Genomic DNA, 25170 nt, shown 5'->3' with positions numbered 1-25170 from the left:
TCCCAGGAGACCCTCAGCTGGTCACAGCCACCTGGGAGTGCACTCGGAGATGTTCCCACAGCCACGAAATCGCTTCGCAATGCATTCTCAGAGTGAACCTGTCCATGCTATTAAGGGACCAGTACTGTGCATGTAGCTGAAGTCAAGGGAGCATGGGCTTCATCGTCCTTCTGATGAGTTCATTTCAAATCAGGTAAGAATGTCCAGCTAAAAATATCATGATGTAAGCAGTTGCTATTGTCTTATATTACGAAGTTCTTGATTTTTTTTTTTTTTTTAATAAAGTCAGAGTCAGAGTTAGAGAGAGAGAGAGATTGATCCTCCATTAGCTGGTTCACTCCCCAGATGGCCACAATGGTCAGCGCTGGCTGGGCCAGGCTGGAGCTTCATCCCAGTCTCCCACATGGGTGGCAGGGGCCCAAGCACTTGGGCCATCTTCCACTGCTTTTCCTAGGCCATTAGCAGGGAGCTGGATCAGGGGTGGAGCAAACAGGAAAGGAACCGGCACCCATATGGGATGCTGGTGTCACAGGTGGCAGCTTCACCTGTTAGGCCACAACACCAGTCCTTGAGCTGAACTTTTAGGAGCAATAATGTGAGGCCAGCGCTGTGGTGTAGCAGGTAAAGCTGCCACCTGTGGTGCTGGCTCCCCATATGGACACTGGTTTGAGTCCTATGCTCTACTTCTGATCCAGCTCCCTGCTAATGTACTTAAAGCAACAGAAGATGGCCCAAGTACTTGGGCCCCTGCACTCACATTGGAGACCCACAAGAAGCTCTTGGCTCCTGGTTTTGGATCAGCCCAACTTTGGCTGTCGTAGTTATTTCGGGAGTGAACCAGTGGATGGAAGGTGTCTCTCTTTCTCTACTTCTCTAAGTCTGCCTTTCAAATAAAGAAATAAAACTCTTAAAAAAAAAAAAAGATAATGTGCATTCATGTATCCTGCCTGAAATAAAAATTTTTATGTTCCACTACAAAACTATCTGTTATTAATCTCTTTGACACTCTAATATCCACTTAATATGAACTATAATTTTAATGGTTAATAATTAAGGAGCTAAGGTGTTATACCCATCTTCTGCTTTCCTAAGCACATAAGCAGGGAGCTCAATCAGAAGTGGAGCAGCTAGGACTTGTACTAGCGCCCATATGGGATGCCAGCACTGCAGGCAGAGGCTTAACATTCTGGCCCCTAAGAACTGTTTTTATTTAAAAAACAAAAACCAAAAAACAATTATAGTGGTTATAGTGGTTTTCTAATTGGTTAATCTGAATTTTTAAAAAGTCATTTATTTATTTGAAAGGGAGAGTGACACAGAATCTTCTACCTGATGTTTCACTTCCCAAATGGCCATAACACCGAGAGCTAGGCTAGGCCAAGTTGAAGCCAGGAGACTGAAACTCCATACAAGTCTCCCACAGACATGGCAAGGGTGCAAATTTGGGCCACCCTCTGCTGCTTTCCTGGCTCACGAGTGGGAAACTGGGTCAATCTGTGCTGTAATATGGGGTGCTGGTGTCCAGAGTGGTGGCTTGAGGCCAGTTTTGTAGGGTAGTGGGTAAAGCTGCCACCAGTGACACCGGCATCCCACATGGGCCCTGGTTCATTCCCGTTGCTCCACTTTTTTTTTTTTTTTAAGATTTATTTATTTCAAAAGCAGAATTACCAAGAGAGATCTTCCATCTGCTGGTTCACTCCCCAAATGGCCACAACAAATGGCCGCGACTGGGCCAGACTGAAGCCAGGAGCTAGGACCTTCACCCAGGTCTCCCATATGGGGGCAGGGTCCCAAGCACTTGGGTCATCTGCTGCTGCTTTCCTGTGTGCATTAGCAGGGAGCTGGATCAAAAGTGAAGTAGCTGGGACTCAAAGCAGTACCCATATAGGATGCTAGCACTACAGTACAGGTGGTGGCTTAACCCACTAGGCCACAACGGCAACCCCATTCCACTTCTGGGCCTGGGAAAGCAGTGAATGATGGCTCAAGTGTTTGGGCCCCTACCCTTACGTGGAGACTGGAGCCTGGCTTTAAGATTATCTGGGGAGTGAACCAGCAGAAGGAAGATCTCTCTTTTTTTTTTTTTTTTTTTTTGACAGGCAGAGTGGACAGTGAGAGAGAAACAGAGAGAAAGGTCTTCCTTTTCCATTGTTTCACCCCTCAATGGCCACTGTGGCCGGTGCACTGTGCTGATCCGAAGCCAGGAGCCAGGTGCTTCAACTGGTCTCCCATGCAGGTGCAGGGACCAAGCACTTGGACCATCCTCCACTACACTCCTGGGCCACAGCAGAGAGCTGGACTGGAAGAGGAGCAACCGGGACAGAATCTGGTGCCCTGACCGGGACTAGAACCCGGTGTGCCGGCGCTGCAGGCAGAGGATTAGCCTAGTGAGCCGCGGCGCTGGCCAGGAAGATCTCTATCTTAAAAAAAAAGCAAGTGGTGGCTTAACCTGCTGCACCACAAGGCTCCCAGAATTTACCTCCCAGTAATTTACATTTGCAGTACCCTGCTAAAGACCTTAAAGCGCGTCAGAACAGCGACCCTGTGGGGCAGGGGTTATCCCCAGTCTACAGGGGAAGCCATCAGCTAGTGGCAGGAGCAGGTGTAAACCTGCATATCCTGTGCTCCTTCCGGGAGCCCTCGCAGCTGAGCGCTCAGGAGAGCTGGGCTCACCGTAGTCATCTCAGCCTGGCTACCGCGGCACTGAGGGAGATGCTCTAGCTCCGCAGGTCATTGTGGGAAAGTGGGGGAGAGGGGAAGGGGAACAGAACATAAATAAACCAGAGAACACTGGGGCACACAAACTCAGAACAGCTATTTCTGAAACACTGGCTCTCACTCGTTTAGACTGAAGTTAAGACAAGATAAACAGAAATGATGTATGTCTCTTTTATGAAAATGAACTTATTTTTTAAATCTCCTTTAAAGCCAACTTTCTTTCCTTTTCATAAAATGCTAAGCAGAATTAGATACGGCCTCCAAGGGAGGCTTCAAATACAAATACTTTAAGCGAGCACAAAATGAAAACAAAACAACCCCTGAGCAGTTTACCTTTTAGTAGTTTCATCCTAGGGAGAGAATACTTGGTGTAGGGGTTAAGACTCAGCATGGGAGGCTGGTGCTGTGGCATAGCAGGTAAAGCCGCCACCTGCAGTGCTAGCATCCCATGCGGTGCCAGTTCAAGTCCCGGCTGCTCCACTTCCGATCCAGCTCCCTGCCATGGCCTGGAAAAGCAGTGAAAAATGGCCCAAGTGCTTGGGCCCCTGCACCCGTGCGAGAGACCCAGAAGAAGCTACTGGCTCTTGGGTTCAGATCGGCACAGGTCTGGCCTTTGCAGCCATTTGGGGAGTGAACCAGCAGATAGAAGACATCTTTCTCTCCCTCTCTCTCTCTCTCTCTGCCTCTGCCTCTGCATCTCTGTAACTCTGCCTTTCAAATAAATAAATAAATCAATCTTAAACAAAAATTACTCAGCATGGGATACATGGCATCTGTTGCTGCTGTACCTGTGTTTGAGTTCCTGCCCTACTTTTGATTCAGCTTCCTGCCAATGCACCCTGGGTGGCAGCAGGAGATGGTATAACCACTTGGGTCCCTAGCACCCACATGGGAGATCTGGATTGAGTTATGGGCTCCTAGGCATTTGGGGAGTGAACCAGTTCTCTCTCTATCCTCCCACCCCTTTTAGATATACTAAACTAACCCAAACAACAACACAAAAACCTTTTTAAAAATTCTGTCCTGTAACAGCAAGATACAGACATTTCCAGTTTAACACAATTAAATTTTCTCTAGACCTCTAAACAAAAGCTAGCAGCAGCCAGTCCACTTCTAGGGGCTGGCATTATTGTGTAGCAGGTTAAGCCACCACTGCAACCCCCAGAATCCCATGCAATTCTGGATCAGGTCCAGCTGTTCCACTTCTTATCCAGCTCCCTGCCAATGGGCCTGGGTAAGCAGAGGAAGTTGGCTCAAGTGCTTGGGCCCCTGCACTCACGTGGGGGACCCGGATGAAGCTCCTGCTCCTGATTTGGACTGGCCCAGCCGTAGCCATCGTGGCCATTTGGGGAGTAAACCAGCATTTAAGATCTCTGTTTCCTCCCTCTCTAACTCTGCCTTTCAAAAAAATGAATCTTTTAAAAAAATGTCCCTTTCTAATGCAGAGAAAATTAACAGCCAGGAAAGATGAAATGGTCTGCCACCTGCCCTTCTCCCAGAGGGAGATCCAGAGAGGGAACCGCTGACGTGCCGGAGAGTAAAACCTCACTTGCAGATTCTATGGGAAGTGGTGCAGAGTGGGAATGCCCAGCGTGCCCAGGTCTGGCACTCACTGAACGGCCAGCACACAAAGCTGCTCTTGGAAACTGTTCAGTGTGGCAGGGACTATGGGAGTGACACCCTCTGTAACCACATCACCCCACACACTCCAAGAGGGAGGTAAGTAGTGAGTGTGGACGGCCAAGTTTAACAGTGGTCAATGAACTTCACTAACCAATTTGCTCGGCTGAGCCTTCACAATCTTTCATGTAATGGGTGGCAACATCCACTCCATCAAATCAGTGCAGTCACCAGACCGGTAGGTATAAAAGCACCCCCGGTGCACAGCAGGAGTGGCTATGCCCTGGGGCACTCTGTCTGGCAGAGCCTTGGTCACGCCATGGGCCAGTCCTGAAGGCTTCCTCTCACTCCCCTCCTGTGCTCAAGGTTCCAACATTCAAGCACCAGCTCCCCAAACCCAGATCTGGTCCGAGGTCCTCTCTTGCACCTTGTGCTCCTGAAATCCCATGGGATGTCCTGACCGCCGGCCACACTCGCTGCCCTGCAAGCTGGGGTGCAACTCTCTGACTTCCACATGACCAAGAACTTGGCACAAGGCCAGTGAATATTCCCTGACTAACAGAAGTCATCATAAAATACCAGCAAGATCTGTTTCTTAAAAAAATAGACACCTCTGGACACCTCACCTTCCCTCCGCTCTGTATCTCCACAGTGGAAAAGCACGATGGATCCAAACGAAGAGCTCCGCACCAAGACTCCATTTAATTTTACAGCCTCAAAATAGGGAAGGCCCCCAAATTCAACACATGGCAGCTGTTATGTTTGCAAGTGAGAAGGGTCAGCTGTAAAAACACAGCCCCAAAAAAACAGTCCCAGGGCAGACGCCAGAGGCCCTCCCGGGGCCTCCCCCACGCTGATGCTGACGCTGATGGGCAGCCAGGAAGTCAGGCAGGGCTGTGGCCAGGGCAGCGTGGAGCCTCCACTTCCTAACCCCCAGGAACTCTTGCAGTTTGCGCCCACTCTCAGCTCCATTTTTCCTCCTGCAAACCTAGCCCAGCCCTCTGCTGACGCAAAGACACAGCCGGCTCCAAGCAGAGCGTCGGGCTGCATGAGGCTGTCCAGCGCGCCACGCCACAGAGGCCACAGAACTCACGTGTGAACATGTGATGGTTTAGCTGCTCCACGTAGGCTTCTCAAGTCTTAAGTGTTTCCTTCCTGTGCGGCTTTCTGAATACTGAGAACAGCCTTCATGGTCCTGTCCCTTCCTCCTCACAGGCCGCTGCTCGGCTCGCAGGGCTGCCCTGCTCAGGCCAGGATGGCCTTTCTGTGAGGGGCCCGCCTGGAGCAGCTGCCCCGCTGTGGCTCCTCCTGGGAAGGGGGCGGGGGGAGGTGAAAAGATCCACACCAAGTGACCGTGCCTTTTTGGTGATCCTGACAACTTTGTAAGGATAAAGCTACCAACTCGAGGGCAAAGCCAAGTACAGGGGAAACGCAGACAGGGACTGGACTACGAGTGACAGGATGGAGCTGCCGTTCATGGCTGTGTGACTGTGCTGTGTTCTGTTCACATCCAGCAACGTCTGCGTTCTTACAGAGCCACGCCAAACACCGGCGGGGGGGACGGTGTTGCTGCACAGGAGCGGGCTCTAACGGTCTGCCCAAGGGAAAACGTGTGAGCGTGACCGAATACATGACAGGGCGCAAGTGCAGGTTCTAGTCCTGACTGCTTCGCTTTTGATCCTGCTCCCTGCAAATGTGCCTCAGAAAGCAGCACTCGGCACTCCTACCCACGTGCAAGACCTGAATGGGGTTCCCAGTTCCTGGTTTGGGCCTGGACAGCCCTGGTCCCTGCAGCCACCTGGGGAGTGGACTAGTGCCCACTAGATCTGTCTCTTCCTCTCTGTCACTCTGCCTTTCAAGTTCATGGAGCAATCATAGAGAATTAAAGAGAGAAACCCAAGTATGGGAAAATGTTAACTGCTGGACCCAGGAGGAACTCTGTGTTCAGCTTTTCTATATTTAAGAATTTTCAAACTAAAATGTCTTAGGCAAAAAGGGAAAACCAGACTTCAAGGGGAAATGTGTAAATCACACCTAGGCTGGGATTTAGGCCATCCAGACCCTCACTTACACGGCCAGACAGAAGCAGCTCAGCTCCCTCCTGTTCGCCAGCTCTCATGCAGACCGAGTGTTCTTCAGCCAGTAGGCGCGCAAGGAGGCGTCTGCCCGCAGCGCTCACTGGAGACCCACAGTCCAAGAAAGGCTTCTATGAGGGGAGCAAGGACTCACACTTTGAAAAGACAGCACAAACGTAAGTGGTCACTGCCGTAAGCAAAAATCTGTTTCCCCCGACAGGGAGCCATCCCATGGCAGCCCAGCGCAGACAACCAGCACCGCACACAAAGAGCCAGAGCGAGAACAAGGGAGACGAAAGGCCCACTGCCCCAACCATGTGCACGGCGGCCGTGGCTCGCTGGCCTCTGAGACCTCTCCACTGACATGCAGTCTGCACCCCACCCAGCTCGTCCATTTAGAGCGTCCTGCTGAAGGGTTTTACGACTGTGCAACCACCACCACCTTCAAGACGAGAACATTTCATCACCGCAAAGACACCACTAAACCCCAGGCAACGTTTACCAAGCCCCCACCCCACACCTAGGCAGCCCCTCATCTGCCTCGCCTTGGGTGGATTCTACCATTCTGCACATCTCACAAAGAGGAAACCCTCCAGCGTTAGACAACCTCCAATGTAATGCATCCAGGCTCCTGCCTTTCCTCTGCCCAGTAATTTGGCTACTGTTGCAACACACTAGCCGCACTGTGTTCACCCATCCATCAGCTGACGGACATCTGGGTTGTCTCCACCTCTTGACTGGTGTGACTACACAAATAACCTATCATGAACATACGAGTGAAGGACAATGTCGTCACTTCTCCTGGCTTAATATCTCTGAGTGCATGCTCTAGGCCAATACAGTACTTGTATCTTTACCTGAATGATGAACCACCAAAATGTTTTCCAAAGTTGAATTCTGAATGAGGGTTCCAGTGAATGAGCACTCCAAGGATGCTGATCTTACTTGAAGTCAGGGGGCTCGGAGGCTCCCGCTTGGAAGCTGTACTGACAGGTAGTAACAGCGTGTTTTATGTGTCCACTCAACTGTGGCCAGGGGGACCTGTGTTGATGAAGAAGCCGCAGTCCTGAGGCTAAGCCTGGAGAGCAATGTTAAGTCACTGGGCTGGACTGCAGCGTTGTGTATTTCTATGGACAAAGTATGAAAAATGTTCTCTGAAGGCTCAAAGTTAGGTCCAGATCTCAAAAGAATGTGTCCAAAAATGTTTCTAGTAATGGCAGCCAGATAAAATAAATACCAGAGAGTATTTATAGAATGTGTAAAAGGTAATAACTTTAATAGATTTTTAAACATTTAAAAACACTTAGGCATTTGACCGTTTATTTATTAATTTTATTTACATGAATGGCAGAGGGAAAGAGCTCTCCCATCTATTGGTTCACCCCCACCCCCACCCCCACCCCCACCCCCCAAAAATTCTCACAAGAGCTATGGCTGGGCCAGGCCAGAGCCAGCAGCCAGCAGCTCAGAATGGGACTCCCATATGGGTGGTGGCTATCTAAGTACTTAGCCATCACACGCTGCCTCCCAGGGCATGCATTAGCATCAGGCTGGGATGAACAGTAGAGCTAGTACTGGAACCCAGGCACTCAAGTGTCGGCTCCCCCACTGTGCCAAATGCCTGCCTCTATGTAAAATAAACATTTGGACGCAAAAGCTGGCCACCTATTCCCTTCTTCTCTTTACGGACTATATTTGAATCAAACCCACTGCGTTAGTAGAACTAAAAAGGACTATACATATGGTCCGACACCCCCATTTTAAGTGGGGAAACTGACGCACAAAATGCTGAGATTATCCATCCAAGACTGCTCATGAGAACGCCAGCAGAACCAGGACCAAGATGGAAGCAGCACTCTGTTCCCATGTTCTATTTCTTTCTTAACACCAGCTGTCTTTAAGTCTCTCCTGGCATTTGCGTTCTCATCTCCGCTCTCTGCCCTGGGCCTCCACGTAGATTACAGCATCCCAGACGACTCCTCTGGAGGGGACGGAAAGGGGGCTCGGCCCAGACCCCACCACCCCTTATGCAGCTGAATCCTTCCCCGTCACCAGCCTACCCGAACATCTCAAACCCAAGGAGGTGACTCTGGGAGCCAACAGGAGAGGCACATTTTATAAAGTGAGTAACGAATGAGACACTGCCAAGCGCTATTTCCAAAACCAGGCCCTGGTCTGCAGCCTGCGAACTGCAGGGCTTTCTGCCTGCTGTTCCTGCCTTTCCTCCCTCACTCGGGAGGCAGGGCCAAAGCCGTGTCGGGAAAAGCCAAGGCAGGGCACTGTGCAGAGGGGCCAGTGCAGGTCGGAAGGGAGCTCGCAGAGGCTCTGGGCAGAGAGGGCTGGAGGCCCGCGCAGGCGAGGTCAGGCCCCAGGCGCTTTCCTCCACTGGAACAGGTCTGAGTGCTGACACAGGGGTGTCCCACAGCTCCTACTGGCCTCCAAAGGCGCATTTGTCATCGGAGGCTCTTGATGAAGCTGTACATAAATATCTGACTGTTGTTGAATAGAAAACAAAACAAAAACTATTCCACAGGAACCAAATCAAAACCAGCTGTGAGGCAGGCAGGCCAAAAACTCAGAGTAAGTGCAAAAGGCCTGGCAGGAACACTTGCTAATTGTGTTATTTACTTTACAGAATGGTGAACTGCCATGCCAAGCGAGTCACATCACATGACTAGCGCCTTCATAGGACTCTCCTGCTGCGGGAGAAACGGGCATGTTATTTTCTGGAATTCTGAACTCCGCAGTGGATGAGTCAGAATCTGAATTTTAGTTCAGAACCAACCCATCAGCTCAGCCTGGCTCCCTCTGCCAGCCTGTTTGTGATTTCACAGGCTGTGTCATCATGGATGCTAAACTTTTTTTCCTAAACAGTCACGCATTAACCTCAAAATCTGCAGAAAGGAAGTTCTGTTGAGCAAAAGCTTGAGAAAAAAATGTAAATGTTACTAACAGAGTGTTGTAACTGCGACCCTGAAGCCATCGCTGCACAAGAGAGCATCAGGCACAGATGACACAGTCTGAAAGCACTCCTGGAATCCACGAACTCGCAGACCCTTGAAAATGAGAACCAAGGGGCCGGGGCTGGGGTGCACTAGGCTAGCTTCCTCCTGAGGCGCTGGCATCCCACATGGGCACAGGTTCATGTCCGGGGGCCGATCCAGCTCCCTGATATGACCTGGGAAAGCGTTAGGGGAAGGCCCAAACGCTTCGGCTCCTGCACCCACGTGGAGACTTAGAAGAAGCTCCAGCTCCAGCCAATGAGGGCATTTGGGGAGTGAACCAGTAGATGGAAGGCCTTTCTCTGTGTTGTCGCTCTATCTCTGTAATTCTACCTCTCAAATAAATAAAATCTTAAAAAAAAAAAAAAAAAGAGAGAGAGAGAGAGAAGTCTTTCATTGAGGTGGGGTTATGGGATTTGGGAGCTAGAATTTCTCAAGGATATAATCATACAGCCTGTTTTATTAATCCTCTCATGAATCCGTTTCTTTCTTTCTAGGTGGATTGAGTTTGAAAATACTGCAGCATTTCTTAAAGCGTGATGTTGAATCCAACGTTGGGACAACAGATGCACATGAACAGATTCTTAGTCCCCAGTGGATGAGAAATAACCCTAAGAAGCTGAGTCACAGCAAATCCTATCAGCCAGGGCTAAGGCACCCACATGTCTGCTTTAGACTGAGTCATCAACAAATGTAGCAATTCAAAAAGCACCTGGTGAGCAGCACCTCAAGAGTACCCCAACTTGGACACTCTGTGGCTCATCAATGTCCAGGCTATTGCCTGGGACCCTGAGTTCTGGGAGGAACAGGGAGTTGGGATTTATCTCCAAACAGTCCAAACCCATTCTCAGCAGCGGGGGCCTTCCTAGCCAGCGTCAGAACTGAACGCCTTACCCCCTGAATCACCTGGTAATGCTTTAAAAGGGTATGAGCCAGTGTGAGATCCTTCCTTCACAGGGCAGTGTCTACCTGTGATCTGGACCCAGCTGGGTCACAAAGAATATGAGTGTCTGGGGGCCGACACTGTGGTGTAGTGGGTAAAGCCGCGGCCTGCAGTGCCAACATCCTACACATGCATGGGTTCAAGTCCTGGCTGCTCCACTTCTGATCCAGGTCTCTGCTGTGGCCTGGGAAAGCAGTAGAAGATGGCCCAAGGACCCTCTGCACCCATGTGGGAGACCTGGAGGAGGCTCCTGGCTCCTGGTTTCGGATCGGCACAGCTTTGGCCGTTGTGGCCAATTAGGGAGTGAACCAGCAGATCGAAGACCTCTCTCTCCATCTTTCCTTCTCTCTCTGTTCAATTCTGACTTTCAAATAAATAAGTAAATCTCTTTAAAAAAAAGAATACACATGTCTGGCCAAGGCACTTTATGAAATACTGATGGGTACCTCAAAAACTCTGTGGAAAATGGAACTGAAAAAACTTTATTTTGGATACTGGAGGGGGTCTTCACAGAGTTCATGGGAAATATTTATGCTACAAAAATGACACAGGGACACCAAAAGTCACTGCACCAAAAACCCATATCTTTCAGATTCACTTTCCACGAACCTTTTAAAACATCCTGTAACAGCAAAGGCAAAAAGTATTTAGGTGGTATTTTTAACTAACTGATAAGACAAAATTCATCTACCACATGCATTTTTCATTTCTTTCTTTTTTTTTTTTTTTTTTTTTTTTTAGTTGTGGGCTAGCCCTACAGCCTCTCCTTGCTTCCACACTGTGCGAAGTGGAGGAAGCCAGGGCTCCCTACCCGGCCCACTCAGCTGGTCATCCTGCTTCCTGCCTCCCCATTCCACCTCCAGTTCCACCTCCAGGACCACCCAGCTGTGTCCACCCACTTACTCCGCTACCTAAAATAAACTCATCCCGGCGGGCCCAGCCAGCCATGCCCTACCCAGGGTCTGCGTTCATCTTCCATGCCTCGGGTGAGGGAGGGCTCTGTCCTTGCAACAGATACTGGGGCTGGCAGACCAGGGAGCTTCAGGATACAGGGAACACGAATCACCTCAAAACACGTTTTTTTCTCCTTTACATCAGAAAGAGTTACCCTGCTACAAGAGATGAGCTGAGGACCAGGCGCCAGGCACGAAAGGCCGACCCTGTTCTGTCCCACCTGTGTGACGTGTTCACAGTGGGCAAACCCAAGGGGACAGAGTTCGACTAGTGCCTGCCCTGGGCGGGAAGCAGAGGGGAACGGGCACTTTGCTCCTGCGGCTCACAAATATGTTCTGGACTTACAGAGGGAACGGCAGGGAGCTCTGTGATGCAGCAGAAAACAACTGGACACTGCATTACAAGGCAGAGTTGTGGGGGTTGTGAACCCTAACTCAGTAGAGCTGTTACTAAAGAGCACTACCTAGACTTCAGGAAACCCCGCCCCGACACGCTGCGTGCTCAGGATTCCGAGTGACACACTGCAGACGCTGGGGCCTCAGCGACCTTGAGTCTGCCACGACGCCCACACCCCACTTCCCTGTCAAAACCCCAACCTCAACTTTAAGAAACACCCTATTCCCCTTTCAAACTGCCTAGAATTCCCTGCCTGTGTGGTCTCTGTGCCACGCCTGCCCGCAGGCAGGAACAGCGCTCTCCAGAGCACCTCGTGTAAAACTCCCAGGAGCACTTCCGGGATGCGAGCTCAGGGCTTCCGTCTCTGCCTCTCGTGCAGAGGGCCAGCGTCTCATTAACTTCTGCATGTACACACTAGCACAGGGCTGGAAGCAGACTGTCCAAAGACAGTCTGTAAAAACATGACTTATTTCATCAACAAGGAATCCAAGGCTGCCGACACATATACTTATCTAGTTGAATCTTCTACAATTCAACCACTGGCAACAGAAAACATCCCAAAATTGAGAATCCAGATCTTGAGTGCATTGCTAAAATAAGTAAGTTGGACCTTTCTACAGGGAAGGCAGAGTTTTGTATTATTATCAAAAATCTATAAATGCACTGGGAATCAAATATGTAAATCCAGATGCTACCTCCCCACATGCAAGGGTAGATTTATATAGACATATATATATATATATATAAATCTTATAAGACTCACATGTTCACAGTTGCGTAAAATCATTTTTGTTACAATGAATTTTGTTACAGGGTTCTCCAATGAGCACCAAAGCCCTCTCTTCCAACAAAGTTCTATTTAGAGCTTTTTTTTATTTATTTAAAAATAACTCTCCTTTTTCTAAGACTGGTGTTACAGACCTCAGGTACCTGCGTGGGTCAGCAGCTGTGTGGACAATGTCCCCTGAGGGCTATCCCTGGGCAACAAGCTGGCCCCCAAGTCTGTCTCCAGGAAGGCAGCTGCGGCCTAAGGGGCGGTGTATGATGAAGAGCGTCTATTCACAGAGTATTTTCATACCTGTAAATTCTGTACTATTTATCTTCAAAATATGTGCCTTGGCTCCAGCTGATTACCGCTATCAGGGAATGCAGGCCTCAGCCTGCCAGATTTGATTTCCAAAGAAGCTGGAAATGGGAAAATTCAGACTTGTACGTAAAACTTGTAATTTCCAAATTTGGCTTCCCTCAAAATTTAACACCTAGGGCAGGCCAAGGACGCACACCCGCACGGTTTTTCTGACTCAAAGGCCAGCCAGCTGACCACTTGTGATCTAAGATGTGACGTGTGCCTCAGGATTCCACAACTGGCAATCTCGTTCCGTGGAAGAAAACTCTGGGTTGCCGATGCAGCCACGCTCTCTCCTGCCTCACCATCAGTCCCTGTTGCTCTCTTAAACTTCCTCCGTCTCCCGAGTCTCCAAAAAGGCTGGCAGTGTTCCTCATCCAGGGTGCAAAGTGCACCAGGCGGAAACAGTCTGCCCATTACCTACCCCGTCCTGCAGCCGCGTCGCTCGCAGCATCAGGCAGAACAGCACGGCACAAAGGACTACACAGTGGCCACAATCAGGGCCGAGATCTGCATGCTGTGTGGGACCCCCCACAGTTCTGGGGGGAATGTCCATGTCCTGCATGGAAGCCACTCATCTCCCGGCTCTGAAGGTGAGTGACACCCCTGGCTCCGACCATTGGCCCCAAGTGCAAAACACCACCTGCTTAATGCCCGCAGGACCTCAAATGGATCACAGAAGAACTGGCTTCCCTTCTAAGCCCGGCACTAGAGAGACACTTCCCAGCCCCCACAGCATGCCTGAAAATCTCACCCCAAATCACTCGAAGCTCCATCAAGTCTGGCCCTGGCATTTCCATGGGGCTTCCCTGAACTTGGTGCATCCCTCACCTCCCAGGAGCGAGTGCTTCACCAGGGGCTGGTCTGGCACTGAGCCTGGCCATCTACTCACTGGCGACACAGGGCCATGAGCAGGACAGCCTGGAGGGACTTTATAATGCAACTGCATCGCTCCTGCAGCACACGCGAGTCCAGGCTTCCCTCACGTGGCCGGCAGAAACACCATGCCGGTCCACGTTCCTCCCAGACACCCCACGGGGAGACGCCGCCTTGTGGCTCGACCACTCCTCATGGCACTCCTTTTCCTAAGCATAGCGAACATGTGGCAAGGCCAAATGATAACCCATTTTTTAACAGCTCAGTCCTTAAAAATAAGTGCAGGAAATGAAGATCTCCAAGATATTCCAGCCGAGAAACACAGCACACAGCGTGGCTCTTGGCTCGCAGTGGGGTTCAGAACCCGAGCAGACACAAGCGACTGCGATGCAGGCCGGGCACGCTCTTTGTGAATGCCACGGCCGAGTCCAGTGTGCGCGCTGACCTGCACTGTGCCATGTGGACACCAGAGCCCAGGCACACGCAGGTCTGCTGTGGGGACCAGAGTGGCCTGGAAACCAACACCCTGCACGCCCTTCCGAGAGATTCTGTGCCCTCAGCACCTGCTGAACGCAACCTGCACACAAGAGCACCCAGCAAGGCCTCCAGGTGCTTTCTTCTCTGATAAGGAGCAGGCGAAGTCACTAATAGCTTCTCTAAGGAAAAAAAACCGGTTGGTTCCTTCCCTTTCCACGAAGCTGAATATCAGACAGACGTCGGACACATCGGTCCTCAGGACAGAAAGCCCGCCCCGTCCTTACCTCGGCCGCCTGGGTCTCCTGGTGCAGCAGGGTCAGACCGGTCAGGTCTTCCAGGAAGGAATGTGACGAATTAAACACCTTCGCTAGGAAACCGAATCCTTCCTGCTCGTACTGATCCAGAACCTGCAAAACGTGGACACTGTTTTAGAAAGGAGCTGGAGATTTTAAACGCACATTAAAAAGCTTTTCGTTTCAAATAAGCACTTGTCAAAGATGGCCTGACTATGAGAATTGAATACGGCGTGGCAACACAACCCGGAGGACAGCGTTCGCTGTTCGTTTCTGAGGAGGACAGACTATCAAGGGCCAGATCAAGGGATGTGTTTCCTCAAGGGACATGCTGCGTGCAGGGTCACCAGATTCTGGAGCACTGGGCTTGCGGCTTCTGAAGCTCACTTCTTAGAAAATAAGTAACAACCGAGGAAGGAGCCAAGAAAAACCTTAAAAAGACAGCGGGAAGGGGGAGGACAAAAGGAGTTCTGTTCACAGAAGTGAAATGCGAGCTGCCCAAAGGTTTTTTAAAAAATAACAACAACAACAAAAAAAAATCGGGGGCCAGCGCTGCATGTAGCAGGTTAAGCCTCTGCCTGCAGCTCTGGCATCCCATATGGGAGTCAGTTTGTATCCCAGCTGCTCCACTTCCGATCCAGCTCTCTGCTATGGCCTGAGAAAGCCATAGAAGATGGCCCAAGTGCTTGGGCCCCTGCACCCACATGGGAGACTTGGAAGAAGCTCCTGGCTCCTGATCAGAGCAGCTCCGGCTGCTGCAGCCATTTGTTGAGTGAACCAGTGGATGGAAGACTTCTCTCTCTGTTTCTCTGTAACTCTGACTTTCAAGTAAATAAATAAATCTTCACAACAATGTTTCAAAAATTAAGTAAAAAATGGGAGAAGAACTTTCAGAAGACACTTCACCAAGGAGGATATCCAACAGACGGATGCACCAATGGGAACACGGTCCAGGTGACACATGAGCAGGAAGAGAAAACCGAAGCTGTGCTGAAACATGACTCAGCCCCTGACACACGTGAAGTCAAAGAGACGACATGGGTGCTGACCAGGATGCAGCACAGCCAGGACTCCAGGGCCGTGCACAAGGAGGCAGCTGCTTTAGGAGTTTACACGCTCCCTGCCCTGTGACCAGCAACGCTCCTGCCAGAAACACACACTCAGCATAAACGTGTACCACAAGCCTACTTCAAACAGCTCATGGGAAAACAGGGTACAAAAACTGAAATCTGCTCATGGTTTTCTCATAATGCACAGCTTTTCACAGCCCCTTCCTGTGGGCAATGGAGGACACAAACAGAAGCGACCACAGTAATACCATCCATGACACCCCCAACAGGAACACACTCCCGTATCCACCAGCACAAGCGACCACAGTAATACCATCCATGACACCCCCAACAGGAACACACTCCCGTATCCACCAGCAGAAGCAGCCACAATAACACCGTCCATGACATACCCAATAGCAACACACTTCTGTATCCACCAGCAGAAATGACCACAGTAATACCATCCATGACACCCCCAACAGGAACACACTCCCGTAGCCACCAGCACAAGCGACCACAGTAATACCATCCATGACACCCAGAACAGGAACACACTCCCGTATCCACCAGCAGAAGCAGCCACAATAACACCATCCATGACATACCCAATAGCAACACACTTCTGTATTCACCAGCAGAAATGACCATAGTAATACCATCCATGACACCCCCAACAGGAACACACTCCCGTATCCACCAGCACAAGCGACCACAGTAATACCATCCATGACACCCCCAACAGGAACACACTCCCCTATCCACCAGCACAAGCGACCACAGTAACACCGTCCATGACACCCAGAACAGGAACACACTCCCGTATCCACCAGCACAAGCGACCACAGTAACACCGTCCATGACACCCAGAACAGGAACACACTCCCGTATCCACCAGCACAAGCGACCACAGTAATACCATCCATGACACCCCCAACAGGAACACACTCCCGTATCCACCAGCACAAGCGACCACAGTAACACCGACCATGACACCCAGAACAGGAACACACTCCCGTATCCACCAGCAGAAGCAGCCACAATAACACCATCCATGACATACCCAATAGCAACACACTTCTGTATCCACCAGCAGAAATGACCACAGTAATACCATCCATGATACCCCCAACAGGAACACACTCCCGTATCCACCAGCACAAGCGACCACAGTAACACCGTCCATGACACCCAGAACAGGAACACACTCCCGTATCCACCAGCACAAGCGACCATAGTAATACCATCCATGACACCCCCAACAGGAACACACTCCCGTATCCACCAGCAGAAGCAGCCACAGTAACACTGTCCATGACACCCAGAACAGGAACACACTCCCGTAGCCACCAGCAGAAGCAGCCACAATAACACCATCCATGACACCCAGAACAGGAACACACTCCCATATCCACCAGCAGAAGCAGCCACAGTAACACCGTCCATGACATACCCAATAGCAACACACTTCTGTATCCACCAGCAGAAACGACCACAGTAATACCATCCATGACACCCCCAACAGGAACACGCTCCCGTATCCACCAGCAGAAGCAGCCACAATAACACCGTCCATGACATACCCAATAGCAACACACTTCTGTATCCACCAGCAGAAGCGACCACAGTAACACCGTCCACGATACCCCCAACAGGAACACGCTCCCATGTCCACCAGCAGAAGCGACCACAGTAACACCGTCCACGATACCCCCAACAGGAACACGCTCCCATGTCCACCAGCAGAAGCAGCCACAGTAACACCGTCCATGACACCCAGAACAGGAACACACTCCCGTATCCACCAGCAGAAGCAGCCACAATAACACCATCCATGACATACCCAATAGCAACACACTTCTGTATCCACCAGCAGAAACGACCACAGTAATACCATCCATGACACCCCCAACAGGAACACACTCCCGTATCCACCAGCAGAAGCAGCCACAGTAACACCGTCCATGACACCCAGAACAGGAACACGCTCCCATGTCCACCAGCAGAAGCAGCCACAGTAACACCGTCCATGACATACCCAATAGCAACACACTTCTGTATCCACCAGCAGAAACGACCACAGTAATACCATCCACGATACCCTCAACAGGAACACACTCCCGTATCCACCAGCACAAGCGACCACAGTAATACCATCCATGACACCCCCAACAGGAACATGCTCCCATATCCACCAGCAGAATGAATGAATGCAGGAACCAAGGCCCATGCACGAAGTGGAACAGCTGGTGAACGAACCACAGCCATGTCCATCAAACATAACGGTGCACACAGGAGGGAGAAGGAGAATGTACTAGGGACTTCTATGCTGTGAAGTTTTCAAACATGCTACAGGGGCAGGCATTTGGCGTAGTGATGAGCGTGCCACTCGGGATGCCTGCACCTGTGCCAGGGAGCCTGGTTCAAGTCCAATTCTAGCTTCCTGCCTATGCGTACACTGGGAGGTGATAAGTAATGGCTCAAATACTTGCATCCCTGCCACTCACTTGGGGGACATGGATAGAGCTCCTGGCTCTGGCTTCAGTCTGGTTCAGTCCCAGCTGTTGCAGGCATCTGGGGAGTGAACCAATGGATGGGAGATCATCTCTCTTTCTGTACTTCAAATGAACATTAGAAAGAAAAATAAAGGCCAAGCGAAAATATGCTGTTAACTCTTGTGGCTACCCCCGGACAGACTGCAACTGGAAAGTGACCAAGAACATTCCAGGGTTGCCTGCTTCTTTGTCACAGTCTTGGTCACATAATACTTTTTCAGAAGTCATCAAATAGAATGATTAAAACTTGTGCACATTCTGCATACATGTTATCTTTTAATAAAAAGACCAAAATATAGAAGGTCTACAGTCTTGACAAGAGAACAATATGAAAACAATAACGAGTTCTTAAAAGCAACAGAAAGTGATCAGCACATTGAGGAATCCAGTGATCACAGGAACCGTGAACTGTAGAATGTAAACAATGAAATTCTCCCAGAACGAAGACATGGAAAAAGAGAGGAGTATTTTAAAAAGATCGCAGAATCGCTTCTTGGCCTTTTGGCTAAGATCAAGTATAGTAAAAAGATAGCAGGAACTGAAGACAAATCTAAAATCAATGACACATGAATACAAAGATTGGAGAAGCATTAACATTAGGAACAGAAAAAGCAGTTTTTTAAGGGGTGGGAGTCTGATACATGGTTTGGGGTGCTAGTTGGGAAGCCCACATTCCATATTGCAGTGCTTGGGTTCAAGTCCCAATTCTGTTTGATTTCAAATTCCCGATGGTGCACACCCTGGGAGACAGCACACATGGCTCAAGGACTTGGGTCCCTACCAGCCTCGTAGGAGGCCTGGATGGAGTTCAAGGCTCCTGGCTCTGGCCTGGCCCAGCCCTGGCTGCTGCAGGCATTTGGGAGTCAACCAGCAGATGGAAGCTCGTTCACTGGCTCTCTCTCTTCCTTCAAAGAAATAAATTTGTAAAAATTTCAATCTCTTTCAGAAAACAAAGTACACAAACCCTTCAGGCCAGTGCTTCTACTTCTAACACCCTTCACAGAGACCCCACTGTGCGTAAGCACAGAGTTGGATGTTATGAGGGTGCTCACATAAACATGGCTTTGAGTACCAAGGACTGGAAACAGCTACCCTTTACCAGAGCCTTGTCATGTTACAATGTGTTTACCATCAGTGGCTTAAGCTCCATCTATTAAAACAACGAGGCACAAGGTGACTTCCAAAATAGCAATACATTTAAGAAGCAATATCCAGACTACATGTACAACACTTGTGTTTAAAAAAAAAAAAAAAAAAACAGTGGGTGGGGGGGGAGAAGAGGAGAAGGAGAGAAGAGGGGACATGAACACAGATATATGCTTGCTAAAACCCATATCATCAGCTCAGGAAGAACATACCCACACACATGCACACACACACACAAACAAATACACACAGGCTGGTGTTACATTGTCACCTCTGTATATGCTGTTCTATAGGTTAAGCATTCTCACCTGGGAACACAAATTTCAAAATGTTCCAAAACTCATAGCTTTCTGAACACCAATGCCATGTTTCACGTGGAAAATTCCACACTTGACCTTGTAATAGGTTGTGCTTAAAACACAAGCACACTACCTTCAGGGTACATGGATAAAGTGTACGGGAAGCAAAGGAATTTTGTGCTTAGGTATTTATCTGTCCCCAAGATCTCTCATTATATAAGCGTCTATGCAAATACTTCAAGCCCAAAAGAACCTGAAAGCTCAAAACGTGTCTGGTCCCGAGCATTTTGCATAAGGGAATTTTTAGAGCCATGCGCTGGCTTTACTCGTATTTAAATAGCAGGAAAATCTTCATCTTGCGGGGTGTTTTCTCCGTGCTGCAGAAGGAAATCAGGAGAGGCGGGAGACGCGGGAGCCTCCCAGAGGTGGCAGGTGGCAGGCAGCCTCCCTGGGACAGGAAGTGGGAGGCCTGAATGAGCAGAGCTGTTGCACACAAGGCGCAGGGCAGTGGGGCTCTGGAGTCTGCACAGCGGGCACCAGGTCACCTGCTCCCTCCATGGCCAGGGCGTGCGGGAGCTGAGCACTGCCATGGAAGTAATGCTGAGGTCTCTAGGTCACCTTGGGTGACAGCAACTGACGGGCTAGCCCAATGCAGCGGGGAGGGAAGATGCCGAACTGCTCCCTGCACAAAGAAACCACAAGGGTCCACAGCAACGGATCTGCCAGCCACCCTGATCTGACCGTCACGTACTGTATGCAGCCATCAGTGTCACTCTGCGCCCACAGACGTGCCCAAGTACCGTGTGCACCGGTTAGAAATAAAAACATTTTATAAGAATGAGACAGGAAGCGTGGGAACTGCCTTTGCTACCTGAGGTTGCAGCCAAGACTGGCTGGCTGGTGAGGAGGGCGGCGGCCCACCCCTCATCTGCCCGGGGTTCCCCCCACAGCACTGTCCACTAGCAATCAGGAGGTCACAGAATCTACTCAGGCACAGCGTTTGAGAAGCCAGAGAAATGAAACGAACACATTTCAAAAGTGAAGGCGCGCGCACACACACACACACACCCTGAGGGTCCCAGCTCAGGACAGAAAATACAAGTTTTGGGCAAAGGGCCATGAAGGCCCCTCCTCTGCTTGGGGCCTGGCAGGATGAGAGGAACAGGAGAGAGCCCGAGAGCCCCGAGGGCGGGGCTGGTGAGACACAGAAGCAGCTGGGCACTGCCCGGCCAGCAGTGAGCCCCCTACAGGCCGGCGGGGACACAGCCAGAGAGCTGGAGGCCGAGGGCACAAAACCCTAGTCTTGGGCTGATTAGCGCAGGAAATTAATTGGGTAACCCAATGCCTGGGTAAAAACATGTTTAATAAGTAATGGAATCCATGTGCAATAACGGGATTCCTGACAAACCAGAGTGTAATCTCAGGAAAAATGTGTGTGCAAATTCAATTATCTTTTTGGAAATGACGAACACACGTGTTCAGTCAACGCTTATTTCTGAGTGAACCCCTGAGCTCAGCCAACGGCCACTTTGTGTTTAGTTGCCCACACAGCAAACCAAGGAACAAGCTTGAAAAATGGGCAAAAACCTTCAACACAAGTTGGAGTGATTCCTGTCCCGAGACTTTGCAGGAGGTGAGCTGCACTCTGAGCTGTGAGGGACGGGTTTCCAGGGACAACGGCGCACGCTGCAGAGCCGCCAGCGGGAGCCGGAGCTGCCAGGGCGGCAGCCAAGGAGGCCGCTCCCACCACGGTGCCCGGGCAGCTGGACACTGCTCCGCGCCCAGCCTCCGGAGTCGCACAGGGCTGCAGCGTGCTCCGCGTGTGCAGGTAGCTGGTCTGCAGCTCCAGAACAAGCAGGTTATTCCCCTGGCCAACAGGTGACCTCCTTCAGGGGGAAAATGTGCTGAAGACCGTCCAGAAAGAAGCACAGAGGACTGGAGGCAGGGAAAAGATACTATCGCAGGAGTTTCAGCTATGGCCTGCCGTCCTGCAGAGCCGCACGGCGCCTCTCCAGTGAGTTACGTAACAGCTGATGCTCAGTGGCAGCCACAGTCCATCTCAAAGACGCCGAGTACTCTGCGGGAACAGCCAGAGCCTGCTAGGGAGACACTCAGTGCCGGCTGTGGGTAGAAAGATCAGATCACTGCCTGATCCGGGACTTCCCCCTGCACTGCTGGCCAGGCCAGGTGTTCTTCCTTTGTGACGGCCGCCCCCTGGACGGAGGGGGGTGCGACCCCTGCTGACAACGCCACGGTGGGGCGGTCCTGCTCCACTCAGGCCTTCCGCAGACCCTGCACTCTTCGTGACTTCAAACCTGCCATCTCCAGCTGGGCTGTCCGGTTTTAGGAAATCTGTGGAAAACGCCGTTCACACAGTCTAAGATCTGACAATAAAAGCCAACCATTTTTATGACATGGGAAACAAAAAGGATGAACAGTTCTTTTTCTTAGTCTTAAACCAGGACAGCCAGAAACAAACATTCCACCTTTAAAAACAAGACAAACCAGCCTGGCGGTGGGTCGCTTGCAGCCTAGTAGTTAAGATGCCCCATGGGACAGGCAGAGGGCCTGGGGTGAGACCCAGCTACTCAGGCTTCTCATTCAGCTTCCTGCTGACGTGCCTGAGAGGCCAGAGCTGGTGGTTCAAACACCTGGATTCCTGACAACCACATCAGTGGGACCAGGAGTACCTGGCTCCTGGCTTTGGCCTGGTCCAGTCCTGCCTGTTATGGGCATTTGGAGAGTGAACCGGCAGATGGAAGGCATCTCTCACTTGCTTTCTCTGATGCTCTGCCTTTCAAATAAATAAATCGAACAACAACAACAAAAAAAAAACAAACAAAAAAAAAAAAAAAAGGAAGAATTCAGGAAAAAGAACTGCTCTGAAATTCATCTCAGGACTGCTCTTCAAAGGTCGGCCCACAGCAGAAGGCAGACAACCAGGGCCTCACCTAACCTGCGGGGCTTTTCTCAGGCGAGGGAAATGCCAGCCACAGCCCTCTCTGAGTCCTAAGGTGGGGGCAGGACTCAGTCTGGAGGCACAGGCTCGCCAAAAGCCTGATCCCAAGAACACTTCTCTCCGCACCCTCACCTTAGCTCCACACCACTGAAGGCTACTTGCAGCAGTACCCTGGACCCAGGACAGCCAAGAAAAATTTATCAGGTATACTGAGAGGAGAAAAATAGAGTTGGAAGAGACAGGGCATGTACCAAGACCAGACAACGCAAGGATGGCAGAATTAATCAGGCAGGGAATTTTATTATGATTATGTTAAGGGTGCTAATACAGGAAATAGATGGGCAATATAAGCTCAAAAACGCCGTAACAGAAGTGAAAGCTTTGATGGGCTGATGAACAGACATGGCCAAGAAAAACGTCTCAGAATCTGAAGACAAATCCACCTCAGAATTTGAAGACACATCATTGGAAACCACCCGAACAGAAAAGCAAACAGAGCAAGACTGAAACAAAACAGAACGTTATAGCCACACACAGTTCAACACAGACAACAGCAAAGAAAGGAACGGAAGACATTCTGGAAATGAGGACTGAAGGTTTCAGTTTCCGCAAATGAAGATCAGATCCCAGGAACACCGAGAACACCAAGCAAGATAAGGTTGGGGGGGGGGGGGGGAGACTGGGCCTGGGCATGCAATTTCTAAATTATAAGTGAACCCGCAGATGAGAGATCTCTGCCTGCCTCCCTTCCTCCCTGCTCTCTAAATAAATAAGAAATGAAAAAGTTAAATGAGGATTTAAAAAAGTTATTTCCAAATTACTGAAAATCAAATATAAAGAAAAAAGCCTGAAACAAGTCAGAGGAAAAAAACAACACCTGAACTATACAGGAACAAGAGAAGAATTACTTCCAACATCTCAGGAACCACACAAGCAATAAGAGTGAAGAGAAAATTATCTACAACCTAGCATTCTGCACTCTCGAGAAATGGTATGTATAAGTCAAAGAGAGGGGCTGCCGTGGTGTGCAGGTGAAGCTGTCGCTTGTGACACCAGCATCCCGTAACGGGCACCAGGTCGAGTCCTGACCGCTCCACTTCCAATCCAGCTCCCTGCCAACGCGCATGGAGATGCAGCAGAAAACAGGTCAAGTTCTTGGGCCTTGGCTACCCATGCAGGAGACCCAGATGGAGTTCCTAGCTCCTGGCTTCAGCTTGGCCCAACCAGCCACTGTAGCTATTTGGGGGAGTGAACTAGCTGATAGAAGCTCGCCTTCTAGCTCTCTCTCACTCTGCCTTTCAAATAAAATCAATCTTTTATAAAAAGCATCATAACCAAATCAAATACGAATTCCTAGAAACACAAAATCTACCAAGACTAAATAAACTACAAAGAAATAGAAAAGCTCTATAGATCTATAACCTGTAAAAACATTGAATAAATAATCAAAAATTTCCCAACAAGCAAAGCCCTACACCCAATAACTTCACTGGTGAATTCTACCAATTATGTTTAAAGAAAAATTGAAGAGGAAGGAGCATTCTTAACTCCTTCCAGAGACAAAGACAGTACAAGAAAACTATACACCATTATTACTTATAAATAGTAACTCAAAAATTCTCAATAAAATACTGACACTGCATCCTTCCTGAATTCATTTATTATTTCAATCAAGTTTTTGGTAGAATTTTAGAGCTCTCTTCATCTAAGGTCACCTCTTACATTAAAAGGATTATACACCGAGACCAAGAAGGATTTAATCCTTGAATGCAGGACAGGTGTAAATACACTAGAATGGTTCGGTGACAGGCTTGAGCAGGGTGAAGACTCAGCAAACTTCAAAGTCAGTCAGCTGAAATTATCCAGTCTGCGGAACAGAGAGAAGTAAAAAAATAAAGAATGAAGAAAAATGAACTGGGCCTGTGAGACATGACGGAGCAGACCAGCGTCAGCCTAAGGAAGAGCAGAGAGACAAGGACAGAAAGAACTGCTGAGATCTTCAATGGCACAAACTCCACAGCTGGTGGGAACAATTGACCTATGCATCCAAGCATCTTAGGATAAACTCAAAAGAGCTCCACACCTCAGCACCATCATCAAACTGAAAAAATGAAGACTAGGAACTTTGTAAGCAAAAATAAGTAATGGGCCGGCGCCGCAGCTCAACAGGCTAATCCTCCACGCGGATTCTAGTCCCGGTCAGGGCGCCGGATTCTGTCCCGGTTGCCCCTCTTCCAGGCCAGCTCTCTGCTGTGGCCAGGGATTGCAGTGGAGGATGGCCCAAGTGCTTGGGCCCTGCACCCCATGGGAGACCAGGAGAAGCACCTGGCTCCTGCCTTCGGATAGACGCGGTGCGCCGGCCGCAGCGCGCCGGCCGAGGCGGCCATTGGAGGGTGAACCAACGGCAAAAGGAAGACCTTTCTCTCTGTCTCTCCCTCTCACTGTCCACTCTGTCAAAAAATAAAAAAATAAATTAAAAAAATAAATAAAAATAAAAAATAAAAAAGAGGAGAATCAGAAACTTCTCAGAAAGTAACATTTAAAAAAAAGATTTATTTGAAGGTCAGAGTTACACACAGAAAGACAAGGAGAGGCAGAAAGAGGGAGAGGCAGAGAGGGAGAGAGGGAGGGAGGGAGGGAGGGAGCGAGGGAGGGAGGGAGGTCTTCCATCTGCTGGTTCAC

The 25170-nt window shown here is 49.9% G+C and overlaps 1 protein-coding gene across 4 annotated transcripts in view; it reads right to left on the bottom strand.

Annotated features, from left to right (window-relative positions):
* The window catches only part of ATG7 (autophagy related 7), a 223500-nt gene that overhangs the window by 74229 nt on the left and 124101 nt on the right, over positions 1-25170 (bottom strand). For all 4 annotated transcript variants that reach the window (XM_062200455.1, XM_062200456.1, XM_062200454.1 and 1 more), the window contains one exon: positions 14472-14594. In XM_062200455.1, coding sequence (XP_062056439.1) covers positions 14472-14594 — 123 coding nt within the window. The remainder of the gene's footprint in view (positions 1-14471; positions 14595-25170) is intronic.

This window comes from Lepus europaeus, chromosome 9 (genome assembly GCF_033115175.1).
Source record: "Lepus europaeus isolate LE1 chromosome 9, mLepTim1.pri, whole genome shotgun sequence".
NCBI classification, from domain to species: domain Eukaryota; kingdom Metazoa; phylum Chordata; class Mammalia; order Lagomorpha; family Leporidae; genus Lepus; species Lepus europaeus.
Note: the sequence above shows the minus strand (reverse complement) of the source record. Positions and strands in the feature narration are given on the sequence as shown.